Genomic DNA, 24222 nt, shown 5'->3' on the forward strand with positions numbered 1-24222 from the left:
AGATTTTTGTAGGACCTTTTTGTACTCTGTAGCCTTTACGAAACATATTGTAAAAAAGCAAAGATTTATTAAAGGGAAAATGCTACAGTGTGGTTGCTCGGGTTGACGATGTTCATCATCACTTCCTCTCCAATTTACAAACTCATCAGGTGGTTGCAACTGTCGTGTTTCACTGTCATTGTGACCCAATAACCTGCTTTGATCTCACCCACTTTCCCCTTCTAAATATTTTTATGTATCTACTCACATGGGAAGAACAAACATCGTCGCATGAGGTTTTCAAGATGAGATCGAATGGGTACCCGACGAGAGAGGGACTTTTGATTGGCAAATTCTCAAAGATGATCAAATGGGTATCGGAAAAGAGACGTTGCGGGGAGGTTAGTGTCGTAGGAGGGGATGATTAGAACAAATGATGGTGTCGCAAGAAAAGAGTGATGTGTGAAGGCAAAGAAAAGGCATGGTGTGAAGGAGACTACTAAATGGCTAATCTAGGGTTATTATGAGTTTATAATATATATATATATATATATATATATATATATATATATATATATATATATAATCCATGTGGAAATGACATTGTCTACATGTCGCAATGTGGCCCCAAAAATATATAAAAGTTTAATTTAAATGTCACATCACCAAAATAACCGACTCTTCCTACATCAGATTTGGTATAGTTGACAGAAAAACTTAACTTTAATGACTTGTAAAAATAAAACATTAAGGTGTTGTTTTTTTTTTATAAAAAACACTTTAAACCACTTATTGCTGCGCCGCGCAGCACACGCACAACACTTGACCATTTGCAGCTGTTTGTTTTTTAGAAGACTTCTGACTTAAAAATTGCTGCGTGACGCAACACTAAACCAACTGCTTCAAACCTCTTCACGCTTTAGTTTAACTTACTGTAGCAGTCTGCAGACGTTAAAAAACAAACATATTTTTTATTACATGCTGCAGCCGTTTGTTCCACCTCTTCTGCTACAGAGGATTGAAGAGGTGGTCCGCAGACTTCAAGCAATTTCTTTTCGAAAAAACAAAGACAAAAATTAGTTATGTGTTTTTCCTTCGTTTTATAGATTTGTTGGGCCAAAATATGTGGCCTCTCTCTCTGCTCGGCCCAAGAAGTTAATATGGCTGTAGCATGGGAGAAATAGGCGTTTGGTATTATCTTTAACCTCGAACCTCCAATGTGTAATAGTGTAATTTGGTGGATGCTATTTTCTATTTGCTATTGCTAAGCTGAGATCCTGAAAGGGGATGGCCCAATTGGAATAAGGTTTTGTTTCAGTGAGTGAATCGATTTCTATTCTATTCTCTGAGCTCTCGACTCTTTTTCACGAACACCACCCACGAAAAACAAGAAACCACACAGGGTTTTAGAAGATGCAGCGATTCAAATCTTTATCAGCACTCAGACGTTCGTTTCAGAGGCAGTCTCACAGTTGCTACTCCACCATTTCTGCTCAACGCGACAACTACCCTCAACACCACCGTTTTGAAGAAGATGTATCTCTCTCCCTCTCTTGCTATTTCAACTTTTTAATTCTAATTTTAACTTACACTTGTATTTCTGCAATGATTTTTTTTGTGCAATTACAGGTTTTAGTGGAAGGAAGAGCTTTCTCGAGAGCTGCCATACTCAATAGACCATCTCAACTCAATGCTATTACTACATCTATGGTTTCATCCTCTTTCTCTTTCCTTATAATTCCTTCCAAGCAAAAATTTAGGATCATAGAGTAGAGTCGTGGGAAACTTTTGTGCATTTTTCTAGCTTTTGTTGGAAAATTGGAAGAACTGTATTCCTATCATTTGCAAAATACTTGTTACATTGCTGATTGAGAACCTTGATCCATATATGAATCTCATGCGTTGCCTTGTCCTCAATGATTTTTTTTCACTGAGCAATGTTTAGATGCTCTAACATTGTTCAAATTTTGAATGTAGGCTGGTCGATTACAAAGACTTTATGAGTCATGGGAGGATAACTCACAAATTGGATTTGTCATGATGAAGGTATTCCATGTTTCACTGAAATTTTTTCCTTCTTTATGTTAGGGTTTGTATCTCTAAATGTCATTTGGATTTCTTGAAGGGTAGTGGTAGGGCATTTTGTTCTGGTGCAGACATGGTAACCATCTATCGATTACTTCAAGAAGGTGTGCAGCAATCTTTAATCTTCTTTTACATTTTCAAATGTTTAATATTATTTGTGCAATTGCAAAGCAGCAAGGCTATAGAGATGAAGTTATTAGTTTTCTTGCTAACTTGCTACTTGTATTATAAACAGGCAATGTTACTGAGTGCAAAGAACTTTTCAGGACATTGTATCAGTTTATATACCTTTTAGGAACATACTTAAAGCCAAATGTGAGTATTCAACTTTCTTCTTCTCTCTCTATTTCTTCTGACTATTTGACCATTGAGTATTGATGATTTAACAGTTGGCTATCTTGGATGGTATCACAATGGGTGGTGGTGCAGGAATTGCTGTTCCTGGAATGTTTAGGATTGCAACTGACAAAACGGTGTGCATTGCTACCTCTCTTAAATTAAATTATTGACTCATTTACCCTTTAATAAACCTCACGAAATAAATTGCAGGTTTTTGCAACTCCTGAAGTTCAAATGGGATTCCATCCAGATGCAGGGGCTTCGTTTTATCTTTCTCGTCTCCCTGGTTATTTAGGTTGCAATCCAACTCTTAATTCATTATTTTTTATTTCCAAGAATAAAATATTCTTAATCCTTGGGAATTTTAAATCCTAACTCTGTTTTTGTTGTGTTTTTGTAGGTGAATTCTTGGCTTTGACTGGAGAAAAGCTGAATGGAGCTGAACTTGTTGCATGTGGCATTGCTACACATTATTCACTAAGTGGGGTATGTAGTTTCAGCTAATTTTTTACATTTGTTAGGAGACTTGAATAAGAATATGATGATTTGTAATTTATTTATTCATTCTTACAGAAACTTGCATGGATTGAAGAACGCCTTGGTCAACTCATGACAGATGACCCTTCTGTCATATCAGATTCTCTTGCTCAATATGGTGATCTTGTTTATGTAGATAAAACCAGTGTTCTTCACAAGTAATGTTCTATTAATTCCACTCTCCATCTGCCATTTCTCTTTTACTTGAAACATGGTTTGCATGATTCGTGTTAGTTGCATAAATTGGCAAAAAAAAAAAAGTGAAACATTGTTGCGTAAATTAGTAAAAAACAACAATGAAACATTGTTGCATAAGTAATACATATTTAACCCTTTTGAATTATGTAAGATTAAAGTGGCAGCTTGTATTACACTCATAATTTAATCATTACTAAATTATTAATTTAACCTTTGATTGGAGTTTTCAGGATCGAAAGAATTGATAAATATTTTTGTCATGACACTGTTGAGGAAATTGTGGATGCTTTAGTAAGTTCTCCCTCCTTCCCTTTAAGTGCCATCATTTTCTCAAATGTTTTTTAAATATCATTTATCATTTATCAATAATAAAAAAGAAACAGAAGTGGCATAACATGTACGATTATTATGCAGAAAGAAGCAGAGTCGCATGATGAATTATGTTCAACAGCCTTAAAGAAACTGAAGGAAGCCTCTCCTTTGAGCTTAAAGATCACTTTGCAATCTGTGCGTGACCTAATCAAAATCAACCTTTTTTTTTTTTTGGGTAGATTTTCTTTTAAATTAAAATGTGGTGAAATAAATAATAAATGCAGATAAGGGAAGGAAGATTCCAGCCTCTTGATCAGTGTTTGGGTCGTGAATATCGGACATCTTTGCATTGCATCTCCAAACAGGTTTCTGGAGACTTCTCTGAGGTATGTATGAGTGAGTATGACTTAATGGACTTAATCCCCCCTTAAGCTTTTTGACAACTTAATAGAGAAAGTCTTTCTCTCATTCATTGTGTAGGGAATTCGTGCGAGATTAGTTGATAAAGATTTTGCACCCAAGGTACCCTTTTGTGTTCTTTAAGTATTAACACCCCTTGTGAAATATGATTTTAAAAATTTTCTTTTTTCTTGGATTTGACAGTGGGATATTCCAAATTTGGAAGCGGTGACCAAGGACATGGTGGACTCCTATTTTGCACCACTTCCTACTTCTGAGCCTGAACTAAACTTGCCCACAGCCTTGAGAGAGCCTTACATGTGAACTTTCTAGGTTTGTCAGAGGAATGACAATTATGCCCTTCCTACCATAAAAAGTCCATTTTTGGCAAAAGTTTCAAGCTTTTAGTTGTGTTGATTTTGGTTTGTTAGATTGCCAAGTATTATTGACGTGTAATTTTTTAGATATTAGTTTAATTTACGCGAAGTATGATTGATTACACAGTTAGAAACTAAGGGATGCAAGTAATGGCAAGTTTTACCATGCTGAAGTTGGTAAAGTCAATGTTTTTGGCTTTCAATTGCAAAAAGAAAATGAAAGACGAGATTGAGTTTTTTGAATAATACATGAAAATTTTAGATGTGTGTATTTTGAGTTAATGTTCAATGCATGTGTTTGCATTTGCATGGTCTTGACCTTGACAATGTCTTCTACCGTTCAAATCATGGGAGAAAATTCAAGAAATGTTCTCGTAAAATAGCTAGTTAGTTGTTTGGCAAAGTTAATTGTAAGCATTTGAGATATATAAAATTTCATAAAAGGCATGCAAATAAAAGACAGTGATTTTTTAAAAACAATCTAGTAATTTTGTTACAATACGCAGGAGCTTTTCTTCACACACGTTACCTGAAATAGTTTTTCAATCAAGAGCTTTTGTTCTAAAATAAACTTTAAGCTTCGTGTACGCTCAAACTAAAACTAAGGGTTTTTTTTTTTTTTTTTTTTTTTTTTTTTTTTTTTTTTTAGTTCAAGTTTTTTATAAAGCTAAAAACTCTGAAGAACTCTGGACATACCCCGAGATCAACATCACTTAAATTGTAAATGTGTTCCACCTAAAAATGTGGAATGGGGACATATTTTAGATTTATCATCCGTACAAAAGATGTACATTCGCTTTTTCATCGAAATTAGTTTTAAAAGGGTGCTCCTATATACACGAATAAAATCGTGTAAGTTCGATTTTAAAACGTCCCATCATCTTCCGTCACTTTCCGTCAGTTTTGAATAAGGATTTTTAATTTCCTTTGTATTTTTTTATTTTACTCCCTTCAACTTAGATGTAAGTTTAAAAATATACCTTTTTTTCTAATTTTTGTATTACACTCTAATTTTCTAATTTTTGTATTACACTCTAATAATTATTTTTTTTTTATCTTCCGTCACTTTTGAATGAGGATTTTCATCTTCCGTCACTATTGATAAATATTTTTAAATATTAATAGAAAAAAATTAATTTGTTAAATAAGAAATATAAACTATGAAACATTAACAAAAATAGAAGGGATAAAAATGAAAATTTGGTTACAATTTCTTTCTATATATAGAGGATTGGTATTTCTTATATGGTACACTGAAAGCGTTGCTGAAAGTAACTTTCCTTAAAAGCAAACATATGATATTTGTTAAAAATATAGATTTTATTAAATGACAAGTTGGAAAGAATGGATGGGTGACACATATTATGAGGTATTTGTACTTAACCTTTCTTCTTCTTCTTCTTCTTCTTCTTCTTCTTCTTATTATTATTATTATTATTATTATTATATATGTTTTTCTCTTTGTTATGTTTAGAGAGATGATATTCATCCAATGGAGACAAATGAAGTAGATGAAAATAATAGCTTCAATGAAAGTAACTATTTTTTCGACGACACATCACCATTCGAAATGGATATTCATCCAATGGACACAAATGAAACAGATGAAAATGAAAGTTTGAACGAAAGTCGTTATTTCTTCGATGACACATCACCCTTCAAAACAAATAAGGTATAAATTCATTAGTATGTTGTTACTGTAATGTAAGCATCAAGTGGATTTGTCTGCTACTGATAATAATATAATTGTCAGGTGTTCAATTTTCGTCAAGAATTGATGGATTGGGTGCAAAATATGGCAAATACTTTAGGTTATGTCATCGTCATAAAAAATTCTAAACGTAACTTTAATGTTGTATTTCAATGTGACCGTGGAGGTACATACAAAAGTACACAAATCTCCAAAAAAAAAAAAACAGGGACAAAAAAAATTAATTGTCCATTTAGCCTACAGGATAAATATTCGTCAGTAGATAATTCTTGGAAGATAAAAATGATATGTGAATTTCATAACCATGAGCCGTCATTATATTTAGAAGGTCATCCTTATCCACGACGACTAACTGAATATGAATGTCGAATAGTGGAAGATTTGTTGAAAAAAAATGTCAAACCAAAAGATATATTATCTGCACTAAAAAACCTAAATCCGAAAAATGTATCTACTCTCAAAACTATCTACAATGCAGACGAAAAACTTCGACGTAGGGAGAGAGAAGGTAAAACTCAAATGCAAGGTGTTATGGAATTTCTAGATCAAAATGGATATGTTTATTATAGTCGTGCAAATGTTTTGACAAATAAGTTAGAAGATTTATGCTTTGCTCATCCAAGATCATTAGAAATATGGCGTGCATTTCCACATGTCTTGTTAATGGATGCAACATATAAGACAAACAAGTACGGGATGCCTCTATTGGAGATTGTTGGTGTAACTCCAACAAATATGACATTTTCCATTGCATTTGTGTACATGCATGAAGAAAAACAGTCCAACTATGTTTGGGCTTTAGACTGTCTAAAATCGGTAATGGAAGGATGTATGTTGCCGCGTGTTATTGTGATTGATAGAGAAATGGCTCTCATGAACGCATACACTATTATATTTCCAAATGCTAAAGGATTACTTTGCAGATGGCATATAAATAACAATATCATGAAGAAATGCAAATCATGTTGGGATGTTCTTTATACGTCATGGACGAGGTTGGTTAACTCTGAAACAAAGGAAGCATACAACAAGAACTTGGCACAAGTTGAAAAAACTACGAACAATTATCCAGGTATTTTTAAATATACATTATAATATGTTATAAATCATTACATCAACTGGAATTTTTTATGTATTTCAGATGCATTTTCTTATCTAAACAAAACATGGTTGACACCACACAAAGAAAAGTTTGTGTCTGCATGGACCGATAAGTTTCTTAACTTTGGCAATCACACAACTAATAGAGCTGAAAGTCAACATGCCAAGTTAAAAAGATATGTCGAAACATCACAATCAGATATTGCCAAATCATTGAAGCGTATTGCTGATGTTGTTGAGTCACAATACACAGGTATAAAAGCGAGTCTTGCGCATAACAAAATTTTCATTGTACATCGGTACTACGAAATACCACATCTAAAACCATTGTGTCGTTTCGTTTCAATTTATGCACTTGATATCATTTTCAAAGAATATGAGCGGTCCAAAGAATTTGGATTTGTTTATGAAAATTGTGGATGTCAAGTACGTACAAGTTATGGGCTGCCATGTGCGCATGAACAAGCTATATTTGTTAAAAAAGGTCATTGTGTACCGCTTCATTCAGTAGATAAGTTTTGGAAGAAACTTGATTTATTAGAATGCAAATTGTTAGAAGATGATAATTTGGGTTGTGCAGTTGAGGTAAATATGTTTAATGCTCATTACGAAAAACAATCAAGACATGTTAAGTTAAGTTTAGCAAGGAAGTTACTAAACTTAATCACGCCGTCAACAACTTCAGTTTCTGAACCTGCTACTCACAAAAATACTCGTGGGCGCCCCTCCTTAAAGAAGAAACTTTTCAAGAAAACCCATATCGATTTAAACCACGACCCACCAACTCAACATCCACCACCTCAAGATCAACCGACTCAAGCGCCACCAACTCAATATCCGTCTCGACGTAGCATTTCTACTTATACGCCTGATTATATGCAGTCTAATTTGTTTGATCTAAACCAGGAGTCGGATAGGCACAGTACGTACTCATTCCGAGAACCTCCAATGTTCAACTCAACTTTTAATCAGGAACAATCGATGCATAGCTCGTACTTCAACCAAGAACAAGTAATGTATAATTCAGATCCACTTATGAATGAAATTCCGTATGAATTTCATCCATATGTCACAAACATACAAAACGTGAGGGGAGATGGAATGAGTTGTTAGCACACCCAGCTGAGTACGCACAGATTTTTGATTACGATTTAAACACCATACATCACTCATTGAATTTCAATGGATCACATTTCGCACCAACAGATCATTGGTTGATTATGTCGGTCACTAGCTTTCTCATTGCTAACAAGTATAATGTAATAGTTATTTTTCTAAGCAAAGATAGTCCATCAACATGTTTTCCACTATGGCTTGGTCCCCAAGACATCTCAACTCATAGAGTTGTTGTTATTGCTCTTGTTAGAGGTGATCATTATGTGAAGGTTGATTTACATGGAGCATATCCAATGCCTACTATTTTACCACTTTGGCGTCACAACAGATCATCACGGTCTGCTGGATGGGAAACTGTTTATGCTGCTCGCCTGAATTCCTACATTTCTCCATTTGCAACACACAATAATTGTAACAATTCTACAGTTATAATATATGATAATTAATAAAATCAAATTTATGTTTGTTTGGTTGTTTATAGTTATAACATTTCTCCATTTGCACTGACGCATTCCCATCAAATTCTATATTTTACATTTTTGACAATTAATATCTTCAAATGGTCAAATTTAGTAACGGACATATATCAGTCAATCAATCATTCGTGTATTTGGAAATTGATTCGTGTATTTAGAAATACCCTATTTTTATTCAACACCCCACAACTTATAATAATAATTTATATTGATCATAAAACTTTCCATGGGGATGATCATACTTTATCATCATTTTTTTATTTTAATATATATATATATATATATATATATATATATATATATATATATATATATATATATATATATATATATATATAAAACATTTTTTATTTGGTGTTGAACACTTTAAAATTCTCAATCATTAAAAAGAGACAATGTTGAAAATAATAATAATAATTACCATGTGTTTTATTTTATATATATATATATATATATATATATATATATATATATATATATATATATATATATATATATATATAATAAGTTTAGTTAATAAAACAAATTAATAAACAAAACAGTAAAATAAAAACTATAAAGTGGAAAGTGGAAAGTGGAAGGTAGATTTTGTTACTTTAATAGAAAATAAGAGGTATCAAATGAAAAGTTATAAAATATATTAAAAACGAAATTGAACATCAATAATCTCCTGACAAATGAAGTGACGTTCGTGTATATAGAGTTTTTTTCGTGCATTTAGAATAACCCTTTTAAAAAGCTCTCATGCAATCCTATCAAGTCTTATCACAGGTAACAAACAAACACTGACATTAAGTTCTATAAAAGTTTCAATACTGAACACATCAATCCTTGGGTCTCAATCATTACTTAAGATAGGGCATTGCAAAACATAACATTTTTGTACTATATTTTGACAAATCTAAATTTCAATTTCATCTAAAAAGAAACCAATTACCCAAAAAAGCAAAACAATACTTGATAGTTGATGAAACTCGCCCTCAAATCACTTGTTTGCACAAAATACATAAATACTTTTCTCATCCTCATGATCCAAGTAGTCCTAAAAGTTTGTCTGGCCTTTATAGCAAGTAATGTAATGATTACCAGACATGATCACTTTGAAGAGAGCTATTCCAATCTTATAGAATGTGATACAACTGTTACAAATCTTATAACAAAAAGGGAACAATATATACATATGCGAAGGCAAAGAAATCAATATAGATTCATAGTTTTTTTTTTCTTATATACGCACGCAAGCATAACCTTATAAGCCAAATTAAGTGTAGACAGAGACAATCAAACAAACAGCATTAGTAGTCTTTGCAACAATAATTACACTTTTAGCTTCAAAGAGCAATTAGTATACATACTAGTTAGTTTACCACACTTAAGCAGTTCTCCCATGTACCATATTTAGAGCTGAAGGTACCACCACCAGTTTGCTGAGCATACTCAGAGATAACAGCACGTGCACAAATATCCCAAGTCCTTGCAATTTCTTTAAGTGACATCGGTTGTGACAGGCTTCTTAGAGATATACTGAACCTTGATTTCACCTTCACTGATAGATCCTCATACTCATTGCTGCAATCACAAAGGACAAATACGTAATTAACTCTTTCTACCAATATAAGCAATGTATTTTTTTCATTACCCTAATTAAAATAAATCTGTTATTACCTGATTTCGATGGGAAACTTATCCAAGAGTATCGGGGAACAATTCGGATAATTTGCAGGAACGAGCAATCGTAGAGGTTGAATAGGTGACTGTTATGAGATTCAACAAAACAATTTTTAGATAATTAAATAAAAAAGATTAAAGAAAAAAAAGTAGGTTGCTATTATGAGACAATGCGCACCATTTGGGCAGAAGCATATTGGGACTTTAAGTTGGAACCGAGAGCTACTGCATTGAACGAGCATTTAACCACAGTTCCGTCAACATCCTCCGCGCTAATATCCACCACAGTGTCTATGAGTCCCCGGTTTATCTCTTTTATTTCATCCAAAAGGGAGTGGTTTGTCTGTAACATTACAGAAGATGAAATTTTAGGGTTAGATGCGAGAAATTGCAACAAACTTTTATCATAGCATGCTACTTTGATTTCTTCGTATTACAACATTGTACTTTGAAAAATCTGTGCAGCTATAGAAATGTCATTGAAATACAAACTGTTTTTCACTGCTATAATTCGGTTTGATTTTTCAAAGTATAATACTAAAACTGGGTAGATTTTCTAAAGTACAATGCTTTCATAAAAAAATAAAAAATGAAACAAGGATGCCATAAGTATACAATACTACACAAAAACAAAAGTAAATTGCTATTCCGTGCACTTATCCCTCTACCTTTTACATCAATGGTTTTCTGTCTACTAAATCCTGGCTTCCTCAAAGTTAAAAAACCGCCATAGATGCCAACTTACTATTTATGTCACAAATCAAGTTGATATGGACTGAGAAAGATGGGATTCACCACATTTAATTCCATTCTTCCATTTTTTTATTAAAAGACCAAAATACCCTCATTGTATATGCATCAAGCAGAAAGTGGGAAAAAAAATTAGTACCTCAATCCGTGGCCTTTTGACTGCAACATTGAAAGGCATTGCAGTTGTAAAGCATTTCATCTTCTTCCTGATGGGATTGGAAGTGGAAGTGGAAGTGGAAGTGGTTCCATCTTGAGTGGCAAAAGATGTTTCTTGAAGATGACATTTTGTCATGGCAACCAAATCCTCACCAACTGCAGCTTTTGATCTGTTACCTGGTGCTGATCCTGTAATCCTATCAATCATACTCACAACCGAACCAATGTCACTAACAGAAGCAGTCAATGCATTCGATGAAATTGATTTCACCTGTCAACCAAACAATTACAGAATAGTTTTACAGTCTCTCAAAAACATTACATATTTTTGCAGTTTACAAACTTACCACTTTGAGTAACCTCTCAATAGGCTGTTCTGCAGCACTAGACTTAGCAATCGAACCATTCCCATCTGGACTAGTAAACTCAGCCGATATGCCAGGTGTCCCAATAGCAAGAGATTGACTAGTCAACACTGCCTGCCCATGTCCAATGTTGGAGTTGGCAGATTGCATAGTTTTAAACATATTTTGTCCCTCAATCTGTGGGGACCCACCACCTGGAATTAACTGAGTTGAAAACAGACTGCCACCTGGCATCATTTGTTCTTGTCTGAGTTTCATATCACCACCACCATCATGAAGCTGAGTCGTCTGGTTAACTTGGTTTCCTTCTGGTTGTCTGAACTGCTGCTGTTGTTTCTGAAGGAACTGTTGCTGCATTTGGCGATTTTGAAATTGTTTCAGTTGTTGGCTTCGAAGAAGCTGTTGTTGTTGTTGTTGTTTAATATGAAGCATGATTGTGTTCACCTGTAGGGTACCTATTGCCCCATCAGACACCATTGGATTTATGTTCACTTGTTGGGCCCCACTCCCACTCACCGAGTCAAGTATTGAACTCATCCCTGTCTGTTGAGAATTTGAAGTTGAACCCCCAGATAGAGAAGTTTGCTGTAGATTGACTGTTTGCATTTGGGAAGTCATTGGGTTTTCGTGTGTTTGTTGTGATTGTGATTGTGATTGCATATGTGGTGGTTGTGGTTGTTGTTGTTGTGTGGGGGCAGGTTTCCGGTGATTTGAGGTGATGATATGGACGATTTGCTTCTCATAAATACTAAGTTTGTCTTTATAGCTGACTAAAATGTTGTGCTTTTGGATTTGTAAGAATGCCATGAAACGTTCCAACATGTTTTTGAATATTCTCAGCCTCTCAAGTTGCTCGTTCTTTGGCTGCTGAGGAAGAGAATCGTGCTGGACAACAAAGTTTTTTGTTAAATGCAAGAAATAGCAATGTACTTTTACTGATTGATTTATTAGAGCAATGTCAATGAAATATAAAGCAATTTTCACTGATATAATTGGAGTAAATTTTCAAAGTATAATGTCCTAAATTAGGTCCCTTAACAAGTGAAAAGCACAATGGGACTACAACAAAACCATAAAGATATGTATATGAGCCACTACTAACTTACCTGTAGCAATTTGCTAAGAATTTTATGGTGCATGTCATTCAAATCTGGTAGATACAGATCCTTCATAGCTTTTATCTGTAATCAAAATAAAAACAAATTTGGAGTAACTGAAAATTACACTACAGATGCAAATCCCTCAATAGATTTTATCTGATCTGAATTCTAAAAGATATGTAATCTCATATACAATACCTTTTGATACACTTCCTCCTGCCAATCTCCATCATTTTCATTTCCCGTCTGAGCTGTCCAATATAACAATGCAACAAAAAATTTAAAATCTGCATACTATTAGCTCATTGCAATTTGCAACAAACAAACAAGTTTTTTTTTTTTTTTTTTTTTTTTTTTTAAAAAGTGGCTGAAGGATACCTATCCCATTATGTGACACCAAAGGATTTATGTTTACTTGTTGGGCAGCAGTCCCATTCACTGAATTTTGCTGTAGAGAACCATTCATACTGATATTTTGTTGCACAGAATGCATATGTGGTGGTGGAGGAAGTGGTTGTGGTGGTGGCTGCTGAGTGGCGGCAGGTTTCCGGAGGTTTGAGGTGATGATATGGATGATCTGCTTCTCGTAAGTACTCAGTTTGTCTTTATAGTTGACTAAAATGTTGTGCTTTTGGATTTGTAAGAATGCCATGAAACGCTCCAACATGTTTTTGAATGCTTTCAGCTTCTCAAGTTGCTCATTATTTGATTGCTGAGGAAGAGAATCATGCTGGAAAACAGTGTCTTTCGTCAAATTAAAATACAAAAAAGATTGTCTTTAAAAGTTAAGTGCTTTTATTGATTTGTTTATCGTATAGCATTGATCCTACTTTCATTTCATAAAATAGGTCTCAGGTTCAATCCTATCCATATGGGTGAGGTATAGTGGTATACCCTTTTTTTTTACTTTCAGTTTTTCCTATTATAGCATTATACTTTAAAAAATATACCCAATGAGAAGAAAATTAAACATACAATTATATAATAAAGTAGATTTTTCAAAGAGCCTAAATAACACTGTTTATCACCACCATGTAGCAAAAATAAGGGGTGTATGGAACTTACCTGCTGCAATTTGCGAACAAGTTTCTGGTGCATGTCATTCAAATCTTGTAGATAAAGATCCTTCATAATTTTTATCTGAAATCACAAGGAATATAGAAAAGATTTGGTTACTTGTAGAGATTTTATGTTGTAAACAATCATGATGCAAACTGTGATATCAGATACTTCCCCTTTCTTGAATGAATTGTAATTTCGTATACTGTACCTTTTCGTAAACTTCCTCTTGCCAGTCTTCACCATTTGTGGAATCTAATGATGCTACAAAAGAGTTATAAATTTCTTTATCATTGGAATGTAAGTGAATACATTATATAATGCAAAGTCTATTAAAAATACCTGGATCTGAGTTGTTTACACTATTAGCATCTGGCATGGGATTTTGTGATCTGGTTTCGATAGTCAATATCTTGAAACATGTCTTCCGCATATAATCAGACTGCAAACCAAATGAGTTACATGATTTAGATTGCAAAGTACCTTACAACATATGGCAAACATGATTTCACTTCAATGGAAGTATTTATTTATTTAATAAATACTTCCATCTTGACATAATGACTCCTGTAAAATCTTCATTACACTAAGCAAAAGCAAAAACTACAAAAATAAAGAACATCAACAAATAGAAAATACAACAAACCTGACTTGTTGCAGTGGCATAAATCTTCTCTTCAAAACTCACAGCTACTTTCCTAAGCTCCTGTAGCCCCTCATCTCCAGAGACCTGAAGGTGCATCTTCATGGCATCCAATCTATGTAAAATTAGCATTTTTCAGTCAAAAGATGAAAGTATTAACAAGATATTTCAGGTTAAAATCATGATTTTGGGAATCAAAAGAAGGTATATATAACCAGCCACATCAAGCAATGTAAGTGAGATTGCTATTTTTTGGATAATCCAACTAATATGAGACTATATTTCTACACATAAGGCTACACTATTAACAACAAATTCCCAACAGCTAATATCATCATAGTTAATGTAAGACTTTAAGCAGGTTAGCGTAATCAGATTCTTAAAACACAGAATCATGAAATTTAATAGAAGGATGTAAATACACACATCCTGTTCACCATCCTTTCCCTTAAATCTGCTTGCAGTTGAGCCCTCCAATCACTAGATTCCATAGAGGAGTCACCAACATCGCCACTTCCATCGTCAATATGCCTCCAATTACTTGTATCCATTTCCTATTTGATAATTGATTTCCACTCCTAAAACAGAAGTATATTTGCAACAGTCAGAAATGATTTAACAATAATGAGAAAAATCATAAAAGAAGCGCTCCTTCCTATTAACATTAGAACCTAGAAGCATGATATACATAACTTGCATGATACTAATTAAAGAAACACTATTCACGAGAAAATCATTCAAATAAGGGTAATTAAGCAATATAATATGTGTTTTATAACATAGAAGACATCAAAATTGGGAGGTGAGCATATGATTGAAAATTGCAGTAAGAAATACGTAGAGGTTTCGAATTCAGCAATCTACAACTAGTAAGCTTGAAGTTCCTGAATGATTTTGCAAAAAGAGTGTCAGCAATTAAAGAGTTGGAATTAGGGTTTTGGTACGCAGTGCATATGTGATCGTTCTTTCTCCCTCTCTATCTGAAAATGATAAATCCAAAACAATTGAAAAGTAAACGATCGAGTATAAGGAAGAGAATGAACTAACTTGCGGGTGATCGGGTGTTAGGAAGAGTCAAATCGCATTAGGTTACCGGTGACGGAGACGTGAAAGATGATCGATCCTACTTCAACGAGAGACAGTGAACGCAAAAAGAAGTCGTAGACGTAGCAGTTGCAAACTATGGCTTACAATTTACATGGAAATGGAAATGGAAATGGAAATGATGTAGAAGAGCTCAAAACGCGGAGACAACTTTTTCTCATTAATATAGTTACACGATCAAATTTACTTTTACCGCCCACAGTTCAGATATAAGATGATTGATTCCTTGCGACTTGTGTCACGTGGCTATGGTAATCTTAAAAACCAGAGCTTTTATAAAATAATAAAAACAAATTTTTTTCTTCTTTCAATCTGAATTTTTATTTTCTTTTTGTCCAACTCATACAAAATGTTCTACATTTTATCCAATCATATTATAGAGAAGAACTTAATTGTTGGTTACGTGATTTTAGAATCGCTTTTGACAGGACCGGTCTATTGATTTTTAATGCCCAGGGCGAGATTCTAAACTAATGTTTTTATTTATTTAAAAAATAGTAAAAATGAACTAAATTTTACAATCAAACCAAAACAAGGTTATACAAACAAAAATATACATAAAATTCATCTAAAACAATGTCTCCTTGCATTTTTTGAAGCAAAAACATCTATTATTTTATCATAATCAACACTTCGTAGGAATTGACTTTCAATACTCAAAATTGTTAATCCATTTAATCTTTCTTGAGTCATGGTAATTTGAAGATATTACTTCAATAACTTCAATTTCGAAAAACTTCTTTCCGCGGAAGCAACTGTGACCGGTACCGTCAACAAAATCTTATATGCCACCAACACATTGGGAAACATGTCCATCTCCTTTGCAAACTACATAATTTGAATATGTCACCAACACATTGGGAAACATGTCATTATTTTCATGATCATTAGAATTTTCAATAGGTTCATTAGAAGTTTCAATTGGACCTTTAGAATTATCAACAAAATCATTAGTTTCAACATCATTAGTATTTTCATCATTATTTTCATTTCTAACAAAATACTTATTTAAAGATCCTTGTAATTTATTAGTAAGATCCTGTTCTTTTCGTTTTCGTTTCCTATTTTGAGCACCAGATGGTTGTTTTCTAGGAAACGTATTTAAACTTCACAACAAAAATTAAAAATCAAAAAGATGTAGTAATAACAAAGAAGGATACAACCTGAGATTAGTAATCCGTGAGATTAGCAATCCAGATCCACAACCTGAAGTTAACAATGTATCCACAACCTAAACAAAAAATAGTATCTTTTAGATTTTCAGAAATTAAATTAACATATTATTCAGAAATCAAAAACACAATCAGATTATTCAAAAATTAAAATTTAAAAAAATCAACAGATTATATTCATCCAATTATTCAGAATTCTAAATTAACATCTCAACAAAATCAAAATCAGAATTCATATCGCATCTCAGAAAAATCAAAAACAGAATTCATATATATCGCAATGTACATATCACTATATCAGATTCAACAATATACATACTATATCAGATTCAACAATAGACATATACATAACTTATCAGCTTTACAGATTATATAAAAACAATCAAAATCAAAAACTTAACTTGATCATAATTTCATAAAGCAAGAGCAGTAGAAGAAAAAGAAAGAAAAAAATTACCTGTAAAATTAATGAGGCTTATTGTAATCCAGTTTCCTTAACACTGTAAGTCTGCTATCTTGGATCGGATGAGTTGAATGGAAAGTTCACTTCTCGCTATATAAAAAATTGAAATTTCAAAAACTTACTGGATTAGGACTTAGGAGTTATGCAAGAAATTTTCAATTAGGTTATGTAAGAAATTTGAAAGATTAGAAAAAACTTACTGGATTGATTAGGCATTAGTGATGGGTTTTAGGCATAAGAACAATCCTATGTGCTCATACAAACCCTAATGCTTGGATCTAGGTTTCTCTATTGTACATGCTTTGAATCCAAGACTAATAAACTTAGATCTAACATATCATAAACTGAATTAGGGTTTATAGAATTACCTTTGATTGTTATATAGCAATAACAATCAAATCCTTGCTTGAATTGGCTTCAAAAGCTTAGTGCCTCAAATGTTGCACCTCTAATGCAGTCACAACCACCTTATGCAACTTGGATGAAGAAGAGAAGAGAGGGGAGGCACCAAAAACGGCTGGAAACCCTAGAGAATCAGTTGTCCATGTTTTTGGAGCCTGAGGGGTCCTTTATATACTTGTGTGGGCTGCTAGGGTTTCAGTCAAAACCCTAATGGACAGCTTAAACTCTAAGCAGCCCATGGAACCTTCTGGATAAGGCCATGGACGAAAATATGATGGGCTTCCATCATAATTTCGTTCACCCCTTGTTCCTTTAGCATTCCTTAGCCCAATAACTCAATTATCCAATAATTGCAGTCCAGTCCCCTGAATTTAATTAATCTCTTTTAGCCACAAAATTAATTAACAATTAATTCTTGACTAATATTAATTAAACAATATGATTTCTCCTTTAATATATTATTCTCATAATATATTAATAAATCATATTTAAACCTTTCTCTCCTTAAATCATCCTACATATTGCTATGGTGAAGGCAACCCAAAAGGACCATGCTCATAATCGGGTCAAGTACATACCAAAATAGTTATGGACTTAGACACTAATCCAACAGTCTCCCACTTGGATAAGTCTAATAACTATTTTCCGTATGACTTCAGAACCTGATCAGCAATCGTAGCTTTCAAAAGCCGCTGTCAACTCTGATCTTATCAAATAGCATGTCCTCTAGATAAGGGATTATATACTCCTCCATTCTCAAGATATCGTATAGACAAAAGACATGAATTTCAATCATTCTCTCTATACTGTTTCCCGACTTCCGATTTATGACGACTGACAACAGACTATAATTGAACACATCAACTTAGTCCCGGCTTGGCCAAGCGCTTAGGTGTCATCACTAAATCATCGAGAGGCCCACAGATATCGCTTTTATCCTACTTTGGGTAAAAGGAATGGATAAACGTCGACTCATATGCTCGCTTGCATTTACTGATCGAATCACACACAACAATAAGTTTTATAACACCAAGTTACTGGTGCGTTTACTTATTATCAATGTGTAACCGACCAACAAATAACAACTCACACGTCTCGGTTTCAAGAATATACAATATTATCGTCTCACTAATCACTCGTGATAAAACCATGAAGTGATCCAAGTGAGCGTGGGTTTAATCCAATACTCTAATCTTATCAAAGCACTCATGAACTCTGCAGCAAACTTGTGCTATGTCTAAACACTTCAGACAATCTACAGACAGATTCATGACAGTCTTTATTCATACCTACCCCCAACGTATGACCGACTGTGGATGTTTGAATAACCTAGTTATTCTGGAAGTCAAATCATGCAAACTGAAACATAACAATAATACTTAATCCTATATGGCCCCAAACTTGTGAGAGTAAATAAAACACTTCTATTTAACCACCATATTGATTACTCATTATTATCATTTAATGTTTCGGATAGTCAACTCATTACTTGAATTACAACAACAATTGTCCCATGCTCTAAGCATGCACACCTTGTTTCCTATGGTCCATGCTTTGTGAAATAGAACAATTGAAAGCTTTTCCAATGATTCTCATTTCACAATTCATCAATCCCCATTGTTAGTGTAAGAACACAAGGTTCTTGCCACTACTAGAATATGCTAGATTCTAACATTTTACGCAACGATCCTTTCGTAAAGTCATAACACAAAAGTCACCAAGACTTGGCTAATGAAATTACAAAGTACTTCCTTAGAAATTGTTACAAGACAATTCCATAGATGTGAAGTCTCACATTCAAAGTACATTCCTTTGAACATCCTTCTTGCATAAAAATTTCTAATCTAGGCATAGACTCTCAATATCCAACTCTCAATATGGAAACATTTCCACATTTGCCATATGACAACTCATCCTTAATAGAATCTTATCTATTCATAATAATGTCGATATGGTCCATCCAATACCATACTCCCAACTACTCACAAGCAACCAATCTTCAGCGAACTTTGGATCGTCCTTTGATAGTTGTTTAATTATTTTAGTCAAAACCAATTCTAGTCCCTTTTTCCCTCTTAATGCGCTAGACATTTGGAAAAATTTTAGAATGGTAAATATTATAGCATTTACAATCGATCCTATACCCGAAGCGTATGGGACACGATGCATAATGTCTTACATAAAGATATGATACTTTACCAATCTTTTGCCATAATATTTTATGTGTCATGTTCTCACAATTCGAACTATGAAGAGGGATGCCGTAATCATAATCGAATTTTAAGAACACACAATGTATCCTTTGACTGAAAATGTTAAAATTTCTCAATCTAAGCTTTAGATTTTGAAATGCAGTATAATATTCTTTCCCTTAATTATATCAAAAAAACTTTTCAACCCATGCAACTTTGCAAATTGAATCTTTGTTTTTCTATAATTAATATTGCTAACTTGCAATACTTGCCATAATAATCATACAATCATAACACTTATGCTCCCACTATCATGATGATTATCATATAAGCACAACACTTATGCTCCCACTAGCCTTGACATGTATTCAGAAAACAAATGAACTTCCAGAAAACAATGCCTATTGAATTTCTGAAATTCATATTTCTAATACCAGATGCTTCGATAAGCCTTTATCTAAGCTTCTTAAACTTATACACCTTTGCCTTAGATAGCTCATATGTGTGTTTAAACAATCTAGAACTTATGTTACTAAGTTCCAAATGTTCAAACTAATTGCCAGATCTCACAATTCGAACTATGGAAAGGGATGCCGTAACCATAATCGAATGTGAGAATACAATTTTCACAATCGCTATCTTCTTAAAACCTCTCTTAGTGGAAGTATTTCCTCACAGTCATTTTCATGAAGGAGGGAATCTTATGACACTTAGATTTTATGGTGTATGAGTTCCTATCCATGTGAATTTGCCAAAACCAAAGTTTGTGACAAATCCAAGCTCATATGGACTGAACTTTTTTTATTTAATCTTGATTTCTGCCTTATGGTAACACGAGTGCCCACCATGTCTTCCAAGTAGTTTAGTAATTTGTCCTTACATATCAATGTACTTTCCATCGACTAAGGCTCTAGTATGCATTCAAATGAGAACTCATAGAACTCACATACACAATTAACTCAATTGGAATGACATAGAAACAAAATAATGTCTGCACGATAGGTTGTAAACCTCAAGTCGTGTGCTAGTGATGATCGATAAGGTTTATTCTTGATTTGTTCTTGAAACCTTTCAAGACCATTAAGACTCCCACTGACTCTTTGACATATAAGATTCTCTTGTCAAGAAACATTTCTTGACAAAGCAAATATTCAAGAGTTAGTGTAGTTCTTATCAAGACAAAACACTTCACATAATTGGTCCTAGTTGGTCTTTGTCTTATCCAAGACAGCACAACTTACCAATTTCAAATGTGAAAGAATAAGAAAACTTTTCCAAGTTCCACATTTGATGAGTGTTATAAACCTACTTAAGACTTTTCACTCAATGTCACAATCTTGACTCTAAGACTTGATATTGGAACGAAGTATGATTGACTTATTGATTTAACCATTTCTACAATACTTGATTCCTCTTCTCAGACATGCAAATGCACTAAGACTCACTTAGAGGATCAATTGAGATATGGCTCTTAATCATTAAGGCTTCATCATAAAACACAATAAAAGGTACTCTCCCTTCTTCTTAGAATGGAGAAACTTTTATCTTTCTGCCTTCTTGATTCTTCTTATTCGTTCTGCTATTGATTGAAACTATTTCAGTTAACTCAGAATTATACTCAATCTTATAAGTATAACCATATTTACTAAACTTTAGTAAATCATGACGAATATCTTTGTCACTCTTGTGGTAGACTTGATCAACGTACGACCTAGTGTACTCGATCTCCTAGTCCTTTAATTGACACTTTGCCAAAGAATTAGTCTAAGTTTCCCAAATGTGAAAGTTTTTCATTCATCATGCAATACACATTGCATGATTCCAAGTTTCTGTCCACTTGAAACTTGGGCGATGAGAAACTCTCCCTATTTGGTAAACTTTTGACATTTCCACAAATAACATAATTAAGAATCAAATCCATTTTGCTAATGATAGAAGTACATAAACATCAATTTTCCATATATTTCATTGCAAGGATAAACAAATAAGATAAAAACCAAAATTTATTTTATTCATAAAACAGCGGAAAACATGTCCTTACAATGAAAAATTCAAATGAAAAACTATGTAATCATATACTCCTAACAAATCTATCATAACTTCCTAAGCTCAAAATCTGATCTTCGAATCCATGCGATCGAAATCCATTTCTTCATGATTAGACTCATCTTGCTCTTCCATTAGACTTCCTCTCTTTTCTCTAATCCTGCAAAACATGCAAATGTAATCTTATCACATTATGAATAAAGAATAGGAATTTAAATGGAGTCAGATAGTGGATTTTATACCTGAAGTAGAGCCATACTTATCGACTCTCCCATCTCTTAGATTCTTCAGGTCCTTTCGGCAGCTTCGTATCCATTGTCCCTTTCCTTGGCAGCTGGAACATGTGGTGTCCATGGAAGCATGGTTGGTTGAGTTATCAGACAAATATGCTCCATTACTTCGCCAAATCATTTCTGATTCGGCAGCAATAAGCATATAAGTCAAGTCAATGAGGGTTGCGTCAAGTTTCATCATATGATACTCTATAATGAACTTATCATATGATTCAGGGAGTGACTGAAGAACCCAGTCCATAGCCAACTTATTTGAGATAGACGCACCCAACATAATCAACCTATCAATGTGTGATTTTATCCCTAGGATGTGAGCACACACGGGTTTGCCATCTTGATGTTCCATTTCCAACAGGGATTCGGTGATCTTGAACCTTTCAAGTCTTCGATCATTAGGGCTAGGGAGAACAATGGGAGGAAGAGGAGGAAGTGAAATCAAGCTGGTCCACAGTAATCCTTCACTTTGACTCAAGCTTTCACTTTCATTTGGAACACTTTTTCCTTGGGATTCGGGAATACCACGGTTAGAGTTAGACATCTACAAAACGGGAGAAAATTCAAGTTAAGTTGATTGAGTCCTTAATAAAACACCCAAATGAGTTAATAAGGCTAGGATCCAACACAATATCCTACACCCTAGAAAAGGGATGCCGTAATCTAGTTGCAGAATATTTGAAGGTAGGTAAATGATGAATTACCAATTTCCACCATGAAAAACGAAAAGGAAGATTAAGTTTTAAATGAATTGAAACTCCTAGATCTTTTGAGATTCATTGAACTTTTCAATGGCATGTTTAATCTCGATTATGCCCTACTATTTGTGACTGGGATGCCGAGGATCACAAACAAGGTGTGAATAACCATACGAATCACGTGGTGCACCCAATGCTACAATCACCTAATCAATGTGCCGGTTAGCCACACACGCTCCATTGATCTATGACAAACATCGAGTCACCCTTCGCTACCAATGTCATCCCCAAATTAGTGTGCCGGTTAACCACACACGCTCCACTAACGTTTGACAGGGGTACGAAGTGTAATTCTATGGATTAGCATACAATTTCACATTTTTTCTAAAGTAACTATGATTTGGGAATTTGAAAAAGCATTTAGTTACTTTGTACTTCATTATACTTATAATGGAAGGTTTCTGTCCTATCCTACCCGTTCGGCTAACGACCCTCCACTAGTCAAGAGTGCGGTGGGTAAGAGTGGATACTCATTCAATCGCCATTTTATAGGCAATTTCCTTAAACACCCCTTATAGACCAGCTTCGTGAATGAGGCCTACTAACGGTAAGACTGACTGTTTACTCATACATAGATATAATATTAGACTTTTAATGTTATATATAGTATAGGGTGTATTTTACACTTTTAAAACACTAGGTGGTTTAATTTAGTAAAATTATGCTTTTAATTTAATTAAATATAAACCAAAACTTTATGGGTTTATTAAATCACTTTTAATTATACACTTTAATTAATTAATAAAACCATAAGGGTGTGATTTGAACTTTTCAAAATACTAGGGTTTTAGAATTTAACATTTCAAAATTACCTTTTAATTAACTTTTAAATTCCAAAAAAACTTGAGGGCAAGTTTTGAAACATTTCAAAACATAAGGGATCAAATAACAAATAATTCAAATTAAACAATTAATTTCACAATTATCTATATTTGACCTAATCTTATTTTAGTCATTAGATAATTACCAAATAATTTGAAATAATCCATATTTATCATATAAACAAACTATTATTTAAAAGATTTGAAATTATCTATTGTTTTGGCAAGGATAATCACTAATTTAAGATAAAAATCGGATTTTAACTTCAAAAAACGAATTAGGTATCAAATCCAAGTCAAAACAGCAGCAAAAACCTGGAATTCCCTCTGTCTGACCCCTGGACTCGCCGAGTCAGGGACTGGACTCGCCGAGTCAGGGACAGACTCGCCGAGTTCCTCCACTGACTCGCCGAGTCAGGTCGGGCAGAGGCCAAAAAACGTTTTTTCAGTAAATAAAGCAGTTAAGCATCACATACAACTGAAACCAATCAAGGCTCTGATACCACTGATGGGTTTTAGGCATAAGAACAATCCTATGTGCTCATACAAACCCTAATGCTTGGATCTAGGTTTCTCTATTGTACATGCTTTGAATCCAAGACTAAT

The 24222-nt window shown here is 33.7% G+C and overlaps 3 protein-coding genes across 4 annotated transcripts; 2 read left to right on the forward strand and 1 right to left on the reverse strand.

Annotated features, from left to right (window-relative positions):
* Positions 1–1211: 1211 nt before the first annotated feature.
* Positions 1212–4497, forward strand: LOC111889996 (3-hydroxyisobutyryl-CoA hydrolase-like protein 2, mitochondrial). Its single transcript, XM_023886149.3, has 14 exons — positions 1212–1515; positions 1609–1689; positions 1957–2025; positions 2105–2168; positions 2300–2379; positions 2454–2537; positions 2614–2698; positions 2804–2889; positions 2977–3098; positions 3369–3429; positions 3553–3645; positions 3735–3836; positions 3931–3972; positions 4054–4497. Exons 1-14 carry the CDS (start codon positions 1393–1395, stop codon positions 4171–4173), a joined length of 1212 nt encoding a protein of 403 aa, XP_023741917.1. The 5' UTR covers positions 1212–1392; the 3' UTR covers positions 4174–4497.
* Positions 4377–8151, forward strand: LOC111889994 (uncharacterized). Its single transcript, XM_052771693.1, has 9 exons — positions 4377–4459; positions 4733–4784; positions 4876–4946; positions 5562–5595; positions 5701–5898; positions 5980–6103; positions 6263–7009; positions 7079–7291; positions 7412–8151. The coding sequence occupies exons 1-9, from the start codon at positions 4377–4379 to the stop codon at positions 8149–8151; spliced, it is 2262 nt and encodes a 753-aa protein (XP_052627653.1).
* A 1682-nt stretch (positions 8152–9833) lies between these two features.
* LOC111889993 (mediator of RNA polymerase II transcription subunit 15a) lies at positions 9834–15609 on the reverse strand. Of its 2 annotated transcripts, XM_052764293.1 has the most exons (15): positions 15419–15609; positions 14798–14949; positions 14375–14486; positions 14071–14170; positions 13940–13992; positions 13735–13809; positions 13048–13399; positions 12868–12920; positions 12676–12750; positions 12014–12454; positions 11552–11920; positions 11188–11475; positions 10477–10641; positions 10296–10384; positions 9834–10199 (listed from the first exon to the last, which is right to left on the reverse strand). In XM_052764293.1, the coding sequence occupies exons 2-15, from the start codon at positions 14920–14922 to the stop codon at positions 9989–9991; spliced, it is 2508 nt and encodes an 835-aa protein (XP_052620253.1). In that variant the 5' UTR covers positions 14923–14949; positions 15419–15609; the 3' UTR covers positions 9834–9988. The 2 variants fall into 2 exon arrangements, with proteins under 2 accessions (XP_052620253.1, XP_052620252.1); XM_052764292.1 differs by having other exon boundaries at positions 11552–12454.
* Between the last annotated feature and the right edge of the window lie 8613 nt (positions 15610–24222).

The sequence above is a fragment of the Lactuca sativa genome, chromosome 5 (genome assembly GCF_002870075.4).
Source record: "Lactuca sativa cultivar Salinas chromosome 5, Lsat_Salinas_v11, whole genome shotgun sequence".
Taxonomy (NCBI): domain Eukaryota; kingdom Viridiplantae; phylum Streptophyta; class Magnoliopsida; order Asterales; family Asteraceae; genus Lactuca; species Lactuca sativa.